Genomic DNA, 14,855 nt, shown 5'->3' with positions numbered 1-14,855 from the left:
CTGAAATAAGATGGGGATCTGGCAACATTGCATGCTACGTTGTACACCAAACGCGTCGCGTAAATGTTACGCAACACAAAACGAGTCCATTGTAAATGACGTAAAACACAATCTCCAAGAAGTGTGCAAGATAGCCTGAAGTGGTAATATACGCTGTGGATAAATAAGGTGTCCACCCACTTTAGAAGATCGCTTTTTTTCCCCATCGTATCAGTGACAGGTAAATAAACAGAAAGCGAAGAAATATATCGATTACTCTTTCACGCACTTGAAAGTAATCGAAACATAATCCGTTTATACACAGCTCAAGGCCTCCCCACGGCCACCAGCACAGCATAACAAAACTCTGTCGCCTACTTGCTGTTTGACAACAGAAATATTGAGAGAAATTGTAAATAAGAGAGCACAGAAAATGAAAGTTATGGCAACAACAGCAAAGCTGAGCGATATTTACAAGCAGAATCCGAAATTGTTGTGCTTCAGTAGCCTGATGGGGTTTTGTGTGTGTGTGTGTGTGTGTGTGTGTGTGTGTGTATGTGTGTGTATGTTATAAAGGTGTTTAAACCTCCAATCTGATGCTGTTTTCTGCAGCCCAACAACAATGATGAACTGGAACAAGGGAGGCCCGAGTGGCAAGCGAGGCTTCGGATTCGGGGGGTTCTCTCTTGCTAGTGGGAAGAAAGAGGAACCTCCTGTTACCCCGAAGGCCCACTCTGCATTTGGAAGTTCAGGACCATCAGGTGGATATGGCAAGAATCAGCAGCTTTCGTCTTTTTACAAAATAGGAACAAAACGAGCCAATTTCGACGAGGAGAATGCGTAAGTACTTAAAATGTGCCTGTTTTTAAAATGAAGACATTTGCGACCCAAAATAAAAATGTAAAAACGCAGTTTAACTAAAAAAAAAAAAACATCTGTCATTATTTACTCACCCTCATGTTGATCAGAACCCATCTTCCTTTTTTGTGTAGAACACAAAAGGAGACGAGTTTTTAGTCACCATTCACTCACATTGCTTTAGTTGCACCTTTCATGAAAATGAAAGTTGACAGAGAGTGTTATTATGCCTAATGTCTCCTTTTGAGGTTGAGTAAATAAATTAGTGTTAAGTGAACGAAAGAGGCTATTACATTTAATGCTTGAAATGTATTTTTAGTTATTTTGAGGATGATGAAGAGGAGTCTAGCAGTGCAGATCTGCCATATATTCCTGCCGAGAACTCTCCCACTAGAAAGCAGTTCCAATCTGGAGGTGGAGGAGGAGGAGGAGGCTCAGACAGTGAGGATGACCCCCTTGATGCCTTTATGGCTGAGGTGGAGGTGAGAGCGGCGTTCCTGAACTGAGCTCTATTAGAACCGGCAGTGAACATTGCTGCTCTTTTGCCTTAATTCTTGCTCTTGTAATTCTTTTGGCTTCTTTCAGGACCAAGCAGCAAAGGACATGAAGAAACTTGAGGAAAAGGAAAAAGAGAAAAAGTTGGCCAAGTAAGATTCTGCAATTATCACAGAAAAAATATATAATTTTAAGACCATTCATTCAGATAATATTTATAGCAGAGAGGATGGGAATAGAAAACGGGTGTTAATGGGTAGAATATGAGTTTCCATGGGTGATTGAGCGAGTCGCAGGGAAGTTTTTTTTCTCCGCTTGTTTCTTCCAGGGGTATACGGGATGACATTGAAGAAGAAGATGACCAAGTGAGTGACCCTCTTGACGTTACTACCGCCATCGTATCTTTGCCACAGCAATGGCTGTGTCCCACCCCTCTATCTCTCTTCCTTACACACTATATATATATATATATTATTAATCAGTTTACAGACTGAGCCATTAAAAGTGGCTTTTGATTATAGAATCGGTGCAATAGAGAATAGAGCAGCTTGTGTTTAAGGCTATAAATGCACTCATCAGATTTGATTTCTCAGCAGATTCAAAAGTTCTCAGTCATTATCTATTTTCTTTAAATGTTTACAGGTAGAGTGATTGTTTTGTTACTGAGATTTGAGTCCATGTTAAATGTGTGTGTCAAAATATCAGTGTTCAATTCAAATGAATTGTAATGTCATTGACACCATATCAGTGCTGTCAGATATGTGGTTTTGACATTTTGTGAGAACGTGCAATGTCACATAATTAGTTATTCTGGGTCAATTCCTTGGAAATACGTATTTTCTCGGACTTGAATTTGATCTCAAAGTTGAATGTAGTTCCATTTGAATGACTTTCTTATTTTCAGATATAAAGGTCTGCTGCTCTTTGTCTTGATCTAAAGCATGGTTTTGTGTTCTTTGCAGGAAGCATATTTCCGTTACATGGCGGAGAATCCAACAGCTGGGTTGACCCTAGAGGAAGAGGAGGAAGAAGTGGACTATGACAGCGATGGGAACCCCATTGCGCCTACTACCAAAAAGATTATCTTGCCCTTGCCCCCCATAGACCACTCAGAGGTACTGTTACTGCATCTCCCTTCAGTAGTTGTTGCATTAACATCCCTAAATAGAGTGCTATAGGGATGATTTTGTTTGGGATGATGAAGTTTGCATCTCCCTGGTCCCCTCAACCAAAAGCCATTAGGAATTTTTTGGATTATTGCAGAAAATACGCTCTGTGACAAACAAATGTTTATGATAAAAAATCAAATAAAAACACAAAAACACAAGGCGGTTATTACAGATTCATATGTCATAAAATAAAGTCTTATTTCAGGCATTTAACAAAAGACCCATTGACTTTGTAACGATGGAACTAGAAGTTAAAAATTGCTAACTTTTTCCAGGTTTTACTATTAATTCCTGCAGCACTCTATTGATGAGCTAGTACATTGTAGTTTATTAGATCTCTCATATCAATATGCCCCTGTATATACATTACAAAGTATGAGATGTAAACGATGACTTTTTACCTCTCTTCTGTTTGTAGATTGACTATCCTCCCTTTGAGAAGAACTTTTTTATTGAGCATGAGGAACTCAGCAGTCTGACCGGGGTTGAAGTGGTGGAACTGAGACAGAAACTGAACCTGAAGGTCAATGGCAGAACACACAAGTGCATAAACAAATGATCATTCTCTTTCTTTCAACCAACGTTAAACCATATTAAAAATGAACAGGTTTCAGGTGCAGCCCCTCCTAAACCATCCACCAGTTTTGCCCACTTTGGGTTTGATGAGCAGCTTCTGCACCAGATCCGTAAATCCGAGTACACTCAACCCACACCCATCCAGTGCCAGGTGAGCTGTCAAACCCATCCAAATGACCCTTTGTACATCAAAGTAGTCATTTTAGGTATTGGATTATTTTTCTTTAGTAATGTGTGTTCTTTCACTAGGGTGTTCCCATATCGTTGAGTGGTAGAGACATGATTGGCATTGCCAAAACCGGCAGCGGAAAGACTGCAGCTTTTATTTGGCCAATGCTGGTGCACATCATGGACCAGAAGGAGCTGGAGCCGGGAGAAGGACCTATTGCTGTGATTGTCTGCCCCACTAGAGAGCTCTGTCAACAGGTCAGTGAGAAAGAAAGCTCCTTCATGTTAGGGGTAAGGGATGAATGAGTGGAAGGAGATGAAAAAATAACTACTGAGCAAAATAATTACATTTGTTCTTCTTATAAAGTAGTCTTGGTTATGATTCAAGGTTTTGTAGTGCGTTTTGGGTTTTAATCACTTTGCAATGCTTACCTCTGTGGTTCAGATCCATTCCGAATGCAAGCGATTTGGGAAGGTATATGGCCTTAGCTCAGTGGCAGTGTACGGAGGTGGCAGCATGTGGGAACAAGCCAAAGCTCTACAGGAAGGAGCTGAAATTGTTGTCTGCACCCCAGTAAGAACATCTCTGCCTGGTTTCACAGACAGGGCTTAGATTAAGCCAGGATTAGGCCTTAGGTAAATTAAGACATTAGCTTTTATAAACGTGCCTTATAAAAAAACATTACTGGTGTTCATCTTTAAGATAAAACAATGGTACTGTTTCTGAGGGAGTGGTTTCATAGAATCAGGAAGTCAACCGGTCGTTCAATTGACAGAGGAGAAAGCGGCTTACAATAAAGGGGAAATTTGTGAAAAATAAGGCTTAAAAAAAAAAAAAAAGACGAAGACATGTTATATTGCACCCCATAAACACAATCATGCAAAGAAAAAAAGCAGTAAACCACCCCTTTAAGATATTACTTTCAGTTAAAACAGCTCAAAGATGCAGTTTAGTCTGGGACTAGGCTTACGCCTTGTCTGTGAAACCAGGTATTTATCTTTCAAAACACAACCTCATTCAACTTGTTTCTATTTACTAAAGGTGTTCCTTGGTTTGAAAGTGAATATATTGTATGAAGATTTCATTCATATGTTTGCTTTTCTCACATAGGGTCGTCTAATCGATCATGTGAAGAAAAAAGCTACATCTCTGCAGCGAGTGACCTACCTGGTATTTGATGAAGCTGATCGCATGTTTGATATGGGCTTTGGTATGTGTAAAATGTCACTTTTTTTATTATCTCATTTTTATCCCATGTTTTTTTTCCTATTAAAAGCTCAGTCAAAACAGCAGCGCATTCCACAATTGCTGTTTGGTCACCAAAGTATTGAATTAAAGGGATAGTTCTTCATGTACTCACCCTCATGTTGCTCCAAACCCATAAGACTATCTTTTATCTTCGAAACAGAAATTAACAATCTAACCTATTTCTGTCCTTCCACTTGAGTCTATTCCACCAAAACAAGCTTCAAAATGTCCATAAAGACTGTTTAATTCAGTCTTCTGAAGAGACACGATCACTTAAATGGTGAACAGATTTAAGTTAGGCTTTTATTCACATATAAACATTGATCCACACACATACATGGAGCACATCGAATATGGTAAATGGAAGCACAAATGCGCTTGCAAGAACAAACCTCATTGGTTCTCACTCCTCAAACATTTACCATATTCAATGTGCTCTGTGTATGTGCGTTGATCGGTGTTTATATGTGAATAAAAGTTAATTAAATAGGTTCAGACCAACATGAGGGTGAGTAAATTATGGTAGAATATTTGTATTTGTGAACTATTCCTTTAAGGAAAAAAAGTACAATTGTGATGCCCTTGTCTTAAATGTAACCTGCATTATACAGAATATCAAGTGAGATCCATTGCCAGCCATGTCAGACCTGATCGACAGAGTAAGTATCTTTCATGTTCAAATTATTGTGCTGCTTTACAACATTTCTACTAGTTTCCAGCATGACTCCATTTATTGTACTTATAAGCCCTTCATGACGTGATCTCTCACAGCTCTGTTATTCAGTGCAACTTTTCGGAAGAAAATCGAAAAGCTGGCACGAGATATTTTGGTCGACCCCATCCGTGTTGTGCAGGGAGATATAGGAGAGGTGCAGCCCTTGTTTCTTATAAAAGAAGTTGTACACATAGTGTTTAAATAAGTTTATTTAAACTTATTTTCTCATTCTCCCAGGCTAATGAAGATGTCACTCAGATAGTGGAGGTGCTGCAGACTGGGAAGGAGAAGTGGGGTTGGCTGACGCGCAGGCTGGTGGAGTTCACCTCCGCTGGCTCAGTCCTGGTCTTTGTCACTAAAAAGGCTAACTGTGAGGAGCTGGCTACAAATTTGAATCAGGAAGGTTATAGCCTGGGGCTGCTCCATGGAGACATGGATCAGAGTGAGAGGAACAAAGTCATTGCTGACTTTAAGAAGAAGAATCTACCCATATTGGTAGCTACTGATGTTGCTGGTTAGTGTCGCTTGAGGCATTACATAACTTATTTTGTGTATCTATCTGCATCTGTTACCATTTGTGTACTTATTCCCTTTATTATAAATATCTTTGTATTCATTCAAATTAAATTTCTCTTGCATTTCAGCTCGTGGTTTAGATATTCCATCTATCCGTACAGTTGTGAACTATGATGTAGCACGAGACATTGACACACACACACATCGAATTGGTAGAACAGGTCGTGCAGGAGAGAAAGGTGTAGCTCACACTTTGCTCACCACTAAAGACACTTCATTCGCTGGTGACCTGGTTCGCAATTTAGAGGGAGCCAATCAGAGTGTTTCAAAGGAGCTGATGGACCTGGCAATGCAGGTAAAACAACACACTGTTTACGATGTACGTTTTTCATAGTGCATGTTTTGTCGAAGTTTTTTTCACCAACTTTGCTTTTTCTGTTTTTAAGAATCCCTGGTTTCGGAAATCCCGCTTTAAGGGAGGGAAAGGGAAGAAGCTAAATATTGGAGGTGGAGGCCTGGGTTACAGAGAGAGACCTGGCCTTGGATCCGAATCCACTGTTAGTTTGATATTACTTTTGCTTCATTTTTTTATTTTAGTATTTAAAAAAATACATATATTATTATATAAATGTCCGTTCGTGTTTTTTCTGCACTTTTTTTCCATATTCATGTGTTTGAAAGTACCATACAAACAGGAACCGAGCCAATTAATTGCTAATGCATTTTTCATTTTCTTAAATCAGGAGCGCAGTAGTAGTGGTGCTGCTCTTGGTAACTATGAGGCCTACAAACCCTCCACTGGAGCCATGGGAGACCGTATGTCTGCCCTGAAGCAAGCATTTCACGTAAAAAAAAAGAGCCCTCTCTCATGTTTTTTAGTATAGATATAGTTTATATATATGTAAATATACCAATCTATGGAGTTTGTAAAACATGCTCTTGTTTTTTCTCAGGCTCAGTATAAAAACCATTTTGTGGCGGCATCTGGTGTTCCTCCTAAACTTACTACAAAGTCCAGCAGCTCCTCTGGGTGGACCAGTGCAGGAAGTCTAAGTTCTTTGCCTTCAGGAGCACCTGAGGGGCCTGACAGACCCCAGCTGTCCTTCTCTCCATCATCGTCCTCTTCATTTTCTTCCATGCTGCCGCTCCCTGCCCTCAGCTCAGGCACCAAAATGAGTGGCTTCAGTAGCGCTGGCTCCCTGAGCTCGGTTTCAGACTCTTACTCTAGCTCTTCTTCAAAAGAAGGGTCCCGTAGTGATAGGAATGCTGATGACAGGGGTCGTCATGGAGAAAGTCATTATCGTCATGGTGACAGGCATAGTGGGGGAGACCGTGATCGCTATGGGGAAAGGGACCGCTATAGTGACAGAGATCGTCATGGCGATAGCCGAAACGGTGAAGGGAGCCATAGGGACAGAGAGGGACGGTCAGAACGAGATGGGGGTGAGAGGTCAGGGACTCATAAAGACAGCTTTGCAGTTCCTGATCCCCCCAAACGCAAGAAAAGCAGATGGGACAATTAAAGTGTATAGGATAGAAGCAGTCAACTGTTCTTAGATCCAAACACACCAGTCTTTGGTGATCCAGTCTCCCCAGCAGTGTCTTTATTTGTCTGTTTTGTTTTTTGTTTTTTTTTGTTTTAAGGCTGTTTCAACCATTTAGAGATGTGAATTGGCAGGATGAGTAACCAAATGCATCTTGAGCCCAAGTGTTGTGTTAAAGTAGATACCTGTTCAGTGGCAACCATGTTGTTTCTTTCTGAAGAGACTAAAAGAATGAGAAAATGTTGACTCTGGCTGTGTAACTGGAAATATAATCTGATTTCAAGTAGTTAAGTACTTTTTTATTACTGTGTGCTGCTTCACAAACTATTTGTGAATTATATATTTTCTTTAAGATTCTCCAGCGTGTTTTAATGTGTGCTATGCCATGTTTCAACGTCATTTTAAGTTCTTAATGTCCATTAATGAGCTTGTCATTTGTTCATACCTGTTAATATTTAAAATTAAACATTTTTAGACTGTTAAGATTATAGTCTTTTGGTGCTGACCAGCATATAGTATAGTTTAAGAAAGAATGAAGTCTACAATGAATCCACAAACACTCTGATCAACCTAAACATAACAGTTGTAATGGGGAAAAAACATATCAGTGAATCTATAATAAAATAATGTTATGATCCTGCATTCCTTTGGTTCTGAACTAAATATCTCCATTTCAGACCCTTGTGGATATTGCTGTTGATGTGAGGGAAGAACGTTTGTTACTGTCTAAACCTGAAACATACTAAAATTTATTATTTTGAATAGTGTACAATTCTGTCTGTGGCCATGTTTCTGAATTAATAAAAAAAGGAAGACTTGAGGTTGTTTGTGTTTCAAAGAATTGATCCTTTCATTTTGATATTTAAAATAAGCAATGTTTGGTTTAGCTACTAATAACATGCCCTTATATGGTACTTCATCTTATTCTGAGTAATAAAGATTCAATTACTTACACCTGTGACGTATTGATTGAGTAAATTGGCAGGTGCAGAGAAAAATGATGCTTGTCACAACAGAGGTGGAGTCATTCTGATTTACATCTGCATAAATTTGGATGGTAGAACCCTAATGTGTCATTGAAACAAGCTTGGCAATAATGGGGTTTTGGCAGGTTGGATTTGGATTGGTGTTTATTCTTGCACTTGGATTTTCTGAAGCACAATGGAGAGCAAGAGCAGCACATAATCAGAGTCCAATTGAGTTTAGGCCTAGAACATTAGCCCAAGCTTCTCAACAGGCTGATTCCAGGATGTCTTTGGTTCCCAGTAACACTGTATTTGCACCACAAAGGTTTCCCGCTCAGTTTCCTGTCCAGACACCAGTCAGGACTAACTTTGGACAGTCTTCTCAAGATCTTATGGGTGTTCAATTAAAAGAGCTGTTGCAGGGTCCAGTGGCGAAACTGACGTGGAGCTTCCCAAGTCTACCAGAGGAACCACAGCAGCCAGACGTTACTTTTGAGTTGCCTTATCCTGTCCCTGCCAACAGTGTAGCTGCTCAGTGTGGACAGAATTCAGTATATGTGAAAGTGATGAAGGACTTCTTTGGGACTGGGCACCCACTGTTGTCGTCTGGTTTTACACTGGGGGGCTGCACTGCAACTGGAGAGGATTCTTCTGCTCAAGTGCTGATCTTTGAGTCTGAACTGCATGGATGTAGCGGCACATCAATGGTTAGGTTCTGTTGTGACTAATCATAGGTATTCTGAACCGCCCATGTGACACTTCTTCTATTAACATTTCTGTTTAGGTGACTGAGGGTGAGCTTGTCTATAGGTTCAACATTATCTACACCCCACAAGAGGCTTCATACGGTGTGCCTATTGTCAGGAGCAGTGGTGCAGTGGTTGGTATCGAGTGTCATTATCCAAGGTGAGGATTCAATTCATTCAGGCTCACCGGATGTTCTAATCCTGACGTTTATGGGCAAGAGATGACCGCTTGTTTAACTCCTACAGAACATATAATGTGAGCAGCGATGCCTTAATGCCCACTTGGATCCCATATGCCTCAACTATGGTTGCAGAGGAAGTCTTTGTCTTCTCCCTCAAGCTCATGACTGGTTGGTGTAGCCCAAACAGATTTGTTGTATGCTTGTGAATCATCTGTTTTAAGACTTTTTTTTTTTTTTTCAGATGACTGGCGATTTAAGAGACCTTCTAACCAGTACTTCCTGGGTGACATGATAAATCTTGAAGCATCAGTGCGTTTGTACAGCCATGTTCCCGTCCGTGTGTTTGTGGACAGCTGTGTGGCTTCCAGAAGAGTTGCGTGATTTCTAACTGGGTTCTGTTCACAGGTGCCTGGTTGATGCCAAGTTCACAGGTTCCAAGTCTCACTTTATACCCCGGACACAAGGTGATAAGCTAGGGTTTCAGCTAGAGGCGTTCAGGTTCCAGCAAGCAGACAGTGGGCTGGTAGGTATGTCTTGTAGTTGTGCAACTCTTTGTATGATATGCTGCCATGGTGTACAAACGGTTGTCTCTGCAGGTCTACATCACATGCATTTTAAAGGTGGCTGCAACAACCTCTCAAAGTTCTGAACAGAAAGCTTGTTCATTCTCTGCTAATGGGTATGTTGCCTGTTAGATAAGTGTACAGGTCAATTAGTTGCTTTAACTTAATTGAGGGTTTATTTTGTCAGGTGGGTGTCTGCAGATGATTCTGACCAGGTGTGTGGCTGCTGTGACACAACTTGTAGCATCAGAAGTGGAAGTGATCAACTGCTTGCAGGTTTGGACTAACTCCGATAACTTGTTATTGTCATACGTGGCTTTAGTTCTCCCTAATCATTTGTTCCTTTAGATCTACGCTTGGAAAGAGCATCTGTCGGCCCCATCAATGTTAAGGAATATGGCTATGGCCAAAATTAACTGGAAATGTCATGCGACTTCTGGTGATTTTTAATAAATTTTGTTAATATATTTGTTTGTCTTTACTCTCACAAATGCTAAACTTAAACATATTTATCCAGTTTACATGGTTTCTGTTCAGATATGTACCACAAAAAGCCTATTTCCACTGGCCTATGTGGGGGGACATTCTGCTCAAGTCATTTTTGGGTCTAGGCCTATTACAACACTAAAGGCGGGCGTACATGGTGTGAGTTCGGACACTCGGGAGGTCGTGAGATTGCACACGTTACGAGTCAGTTAAACTGATAATCGCGTCAAAGCAGCTGGTACATGGCACGGCTGTCCTCCTGCACAAATTTTATCCCGAGCCGGCAGCAATCTCATGAGCTTTCGCGCTAAACGCAGAGACTGGAGCTTTCAATGTTGCAGGCAATAGCTTCAGATAGAAAAATGACAGAAATGTGTGCAAATGATTTGTTGAAAAGCAGAGAACAGTAGCCATTCCGTTCAACATAACTTGAGTGAGAGTGTGTATACGCACACTGTATGGTTAATGCCACTGAGGTATAGCCCCATCGATCTAGCCTGTGATGTGGTTGTGTATGATTTGGGAATAGGGGAGAGCATATACGCTGGTGAAAATCGGGCTGACTCCCTGAAATTTTTTTTAACCTGTTTAAAAATGATAGGGAGGTTGGGAGGTGCTTGTAACGTGCTCGGCTTGTAATTCCTCTCACACTGGTGAAATTATTTTTCTCCCAAGAACCTACTTTAGTGAGCTAGGCCAATAGGCTATTAAATAGGCTATTTCCATCACGTCTGCGACAGGGTGCCAAATTGTCTAAAATGGTTGTGATCCTCTCTTCAAAAATAGCAATCATTGTAACTTAGGTAAGGTTGGGTTTTATATTCACACATTCGCGTTTACAAACTTTTTCAATATCTGCAATAAAGCAAATTTTTGCAAATTCTAAGCAGCTACATGATATTGACGACAAAGATGGTCAACTACTACATTTTCCTAGCCTGGGTGCCAGCCCGAACCCCGCCCACAACATTTTTTGGTCGGGAAGTTCGGTCTGGACTCGATCCGAAAGATTTGCCGTCCTTCCTACGGGATTCGGCAAAAGTTTAATTTATCAGCTGGCTTTGCTGGTCGCTAAGAAGATGGGACGCAGTGAAAACCAATGGAAGGGATGGGCTCACGATCTCTCTTCGCTGAAGTCTCAGATGAACACGCTTCTTCAGCCTGGTCTCTTTCGTCGTCTTTCCATTTTTTTTTAATCAGTCAAGTCGCGTTGCAACCGTGTTATAAAGTTGAGACAGGGCTGACAAATGCGAGAAGATTTATTTGCTTTATTGTCGAGATCTAATCTAAACGGAGAACTTGTTCGTATATACATACACCTTTTGTATTTCTCTCAAAAATGCTATTCGTGCTTGTAAGTACTCTGCAAATTCTTTTTACAACAACGGCAAAGATAGTTTACACTCTAATTTACTACTACTTCCAGCGTGCGTGCAGTTGAGCTCTGTTGACAACTATGGTATGCATCGCTCAACATGCGTTGCTCTGATTGGTTGTAGGTCTATCCAATTGAGTGCAGTTTTTTTTTTTTTCTGGTTCGGTTAAGACACGCCTCATAATCAAAGCCTTATGGAGCAGTATCAGACTCACATTCTGCCTAGAATATGAGTATGACGAAATCAGGCTAACATTTTCCACAATCGATCAAAATGGGCAAGTATTGTTTTAAAGTGGTGGTAAAGTATGATTTCACTTTTCTAACTATAGTTAGTGTGTAATGTTGCTGTTTGAACATAAACAACATCTGCAAAGTTACAACGCTCAAAGTTCAAAGCAAAGGAAGATATTTGCTTTTAAAGAAAAGGACTACAACAAATGGCTGGTAGGGACTACACAACATTCCTCCGTGACATCAGCAACCCTAAAATGTACATAAACCCCACCCCCGGGAACACGCAGTCCATGTTCAGAAGAGGAAAAGTTGTTGTACATTTGTGAGTCAGCTCAAACTTTAGCATCCATCTTTTCACATGCAATAGAAAGTCACTCTGTGCATCTCACAACAGTTCCGATGCACGATTTATAGATTATCATGACAGAATGTTCTAATTGAAGATAGTTAACTCCACATCAGCAAGATAAATTCATCAACTAACCATTCAGAGACGTCCTGTTGCATTCTACATGTTGTCACTTCTTCTTGAGTCTCTCCATCTTTGTCTGACTCCGTTTTAACATTAAAGACAGAACAGTTTCTGTCATTTTACTGTGTCTGCATGAAGGAATCGCAGCTGCTAACACACATTAGCTCTTGAAACCCCGCCCTCTGCAGCAGCTCATTTGCATTTAAAGGGCTAGGCACAAAACGGTGCGTTTTTGCAAACCCTCAAAAAGTGACAACTTTAAACATGCTATATAAAAATATCTGTGGGGTATTTTGTGCTAAAACTTCACACACACAATCTGGGGACATCAGAGATGTATTTTACATCTTGTGAACATGGCATTTTACCACCCCTTTAAATGTAAGCCTAAATATATCTAAACAAATCGCACTATAAATGTCACTATATATCACCAAAAATCCGCTATCTCAAAATCAAACTCCTCACAAAAACCCACGAGGTCAAGATAAGTTGCGATTGTCTGGTCTGTTCCCGACCCTGTTAATCAAACGCTGATTCAACCAATTCCACCTGTCGAAACACTTCAGGCTAGTGACAATACCCTATAATTTTTGCGATACCCCTACCGGAGGTAGAACTAAACCAAATAATGTTTTTCCTCATCTCTAAGGTCTCCCATATATGAAATGGATTCTTGACTCAAAATATTTTACTGCTAAGATTGTTAAATTAACAGATATTGTTATACACCCCAAAACCAAAAAAGGACTAAAATATAGCCTGTCCGTATGGGAGTTAAGGCATAAAAACTAGTGCAGATCAATCACACAAGCTCTGAGAGCTTTGAAACTTGACATATTTGTAGTCAGGAAGTTGCTTTACCTATACTAGAAAAGACTGGATGTGAATATCTTGATGTATGGAATAAATAGAGACATATAAACACAAACCAAAAATAAGCGGACATACACAAATTGAATATCTATGCAGAATGTTTTCATTTACTTTGTGGTTGCTTTGCCAATGATTAACATATAAACATATATGATGGCTTGTTGGAAAGGTGGGGTTGTGCTGAATCCAGCAATACCAAATATGTAAATATAGCATGATAAATCAGAGTTTTCTGTCACTCAATGTGTGAGGTGTCTAAAATGAAAGATAACGGAACACTGTCATAATAGTCTCATTTAAGATACATTTAATAATGATACATTTCATAAGGCACAGTATACTATACAATTCATATGAAACACAGATCAAATTGAATCATGTTAACATTGGAATGGAACACCTTTATTAAAATATGTATATCCACTTGAATTTTGTTTTGGCCAAGTCATTACTGTAATAATAGAAAATAATATTTGTTAGCTTTTTTTCTCTGTCCAGGCCAGCAGTGGGCAGTAGAGCCTACACTGCTTACTTCACCCCATTGGTGTGATCTCTGATTAGATAAGAATAAGATATTAGTGCTAGGCTAATGGTTGGATCCAGCTGTAGCTATCTACTTGATTGTCTTTATTGATATCTTCTATAATGTCTTAAACACATATTATGTCATGAGAAAAGGCTGACCTAGCCTAATACAAGTAGCTAAGTAGCTAGTTGTATAAACAACTTAGCCTAGCTAAGACATTACTTAGCCCTCTGACTAATGTTGCATGTGTATTTCAACTTGATTTGCATTTCAATTAAAATTCTGGGTAACACTTTACAATAAGGTTCATTAGTTAACATGAAATAATGAACTGCACTTATACAGTATTTATTCATCTTTGTTCATGTTAATTTTAACATTTACTAATACTTTATTAAAATCTTATTAACATTAGTTCATGCACTGTAAACTAACATGAACAAACAATGAATAGCTCTATTTAACTAACGTTAACAAAGATTAACAAATACAATAACAAATGTATTGCTCATGGTTAGTTAATGTTAGTTAATGCATTAACTAATGAACCTTATTGTAAAGTGTTACCAAATTCTGAAATGTATATAATTTTTCCTTTTCACTAGTCTCTTGAATTATGGAGAATGTCTTACAGACATTGGATCCAAAGCTTTGTATAATTTGTGGGAAACATTTTGAAAAGGGCAAGAAAAAAGATCCCATGTACAAAACCCCACAGTAGAAGGCCTCCAACGCATACTTACCCTTGCTCAGCAGAGAGATGATGATGTCCATAAAACTCTGGCTCCATATACAGATGACATACTTTCCTCCAAAATCAAAGTTTCATATGTATCATGTAGAGCGAACTACTGCAGTAAGACAAAAATCAGTGAGCAGCAGCAAGTTGCAAATGTTGAGAGTGAGAGCACATCTGCACCAAGAAGGCTGAGTAGGGCTGATACAACATCATTTAAAAACGGAGAGATTGTTTCATTTGTGGGAAGGCCAGCTCTAGACCAGAACCTCTGACAGCCATTTCGACTGGTACAGGCGCAAGTACCAGAGACAAGGTCCTTCGGGCAGCTTCTGAAAGGCTTGATGAAGAAGTACATCTTCGAATTCTTTCATGCCCAGATCTCTTTGCATATGATGCAAAATACCATAAAATGTGCCTTG

At 39.7% G+C, this 14,855-nt stretch overlaps 1 protein-coding gene and 1 pseudogene across 3 annotated transcripts; both read left to right on the top strand.

The window, feature by feature from the left end:
• Positions 1-73: 73 nt before the first annotated feature.
• Positions 74-8,222, top strand: ddx42 (DEAD (Asp-Glu-Ala-Asp) box helicase 42). 2 transcript variants are annotated; one of them, XM_079605442.1, is made up of 18 exons: positions 74-220; positions 592-819; positions 1,157-1,319; positions 1,423-1,484; positions 1,661-1,697; positions 2,295-2,447; positions 2,920-3,024; positions 3,109-3,228; positions 3,327-3,503; positions 3,691-3,819; positions 4,357-4,456; positions 5,106-5,153; positions 5,266-5,363; positions 5,447-5,723; positions 5,854-6,080; positions 6,172-6,282; positions 6,469-6,570; positions 6,679-8,222. In XM_079605442.1, the coding sequence occupies exons 2-18, from the start codon at positions 602-604 to the stop codon at positions 7,246-7,248; spliced, it is 2,697 nt and encodes an 898-aa protein (XP_079461568.1). In that variant the 5' UTR covers positions 74-220; positions 592-601; the 3' UTR covers positions 7,249-8,222. The 2 variants fall into 2 exon arrangements, with proteins under 2 accessions (XP_079461568.1, XP_079461569.1); XM_079605443.1 differs by lacking the exon at positions 1,661-1,697 and having other exon boundaries at positions 110-220.
• A 67-nt stretch (positions 8,223-8,289) lies between these two features.
• LOC306994822 (zona pellucida sperm-binding protein 3-like) lies at positions 8,290-10,315 on the top strand (annotated as a pseudogene). The gene is made up of 7 exons (XR_013800710.1): positions 8,290-8,941; positions 9,019-9,140; positions 9,227-9,330; positions 9,404-9,685; positions 9,759-9,841; positions 9,913-10,001; positions 10,074-10,315. The product of XR_013800710.1 is annotated as a zona pellucida sperm-binding protein 3-like (transcript).
• Positions 10,316-14,855: the final 4,540 nt, after the last annotated feature.

This window comes from Phoxinus phoxinus (assembly GCF_949152265.1).
Source record: "Phoxinus phoxinus genome assembly, chromosome: 1".
Taxonomy (NCBI): Eukaryota; Metazoa; Chordata; class Actinopteri; order Cypriniformes; family Leuciscidae; genus Phoxinus; species Phoxinus phoxinus.
This window is presented reverse-complemented; position numbering and strand designations above follow the sequence as displayed.

What these genes read in the sequence shown, in the direction of transcription:
- ddx42 (XM_079605442.1), top strand. Translation starts at nt 602, where the DNA reads ATGATGAACTGGAACAAGGGAGGCCCGAGTGGCAAGCGAGGCTTCGGA. An exon ending in CCTTTATGGCTGAGGTGGAG is followed by an intron (nt 1,320 to 1,422) that starts GTGAGAGCGGCG and finishes GGCTTCTTTCAG; the next exon opens with GACCAAGCAGCAAAGGACAT. An exon ending in TTGAAGAAGAAGATGACCAA is followed by an intron (nt 1,698 to 2,294) that starts GTGAGTGACCCT and finishes TGTTCTTTGCAG; the next exon opens with GAAGCATATTTCCGTTACAT.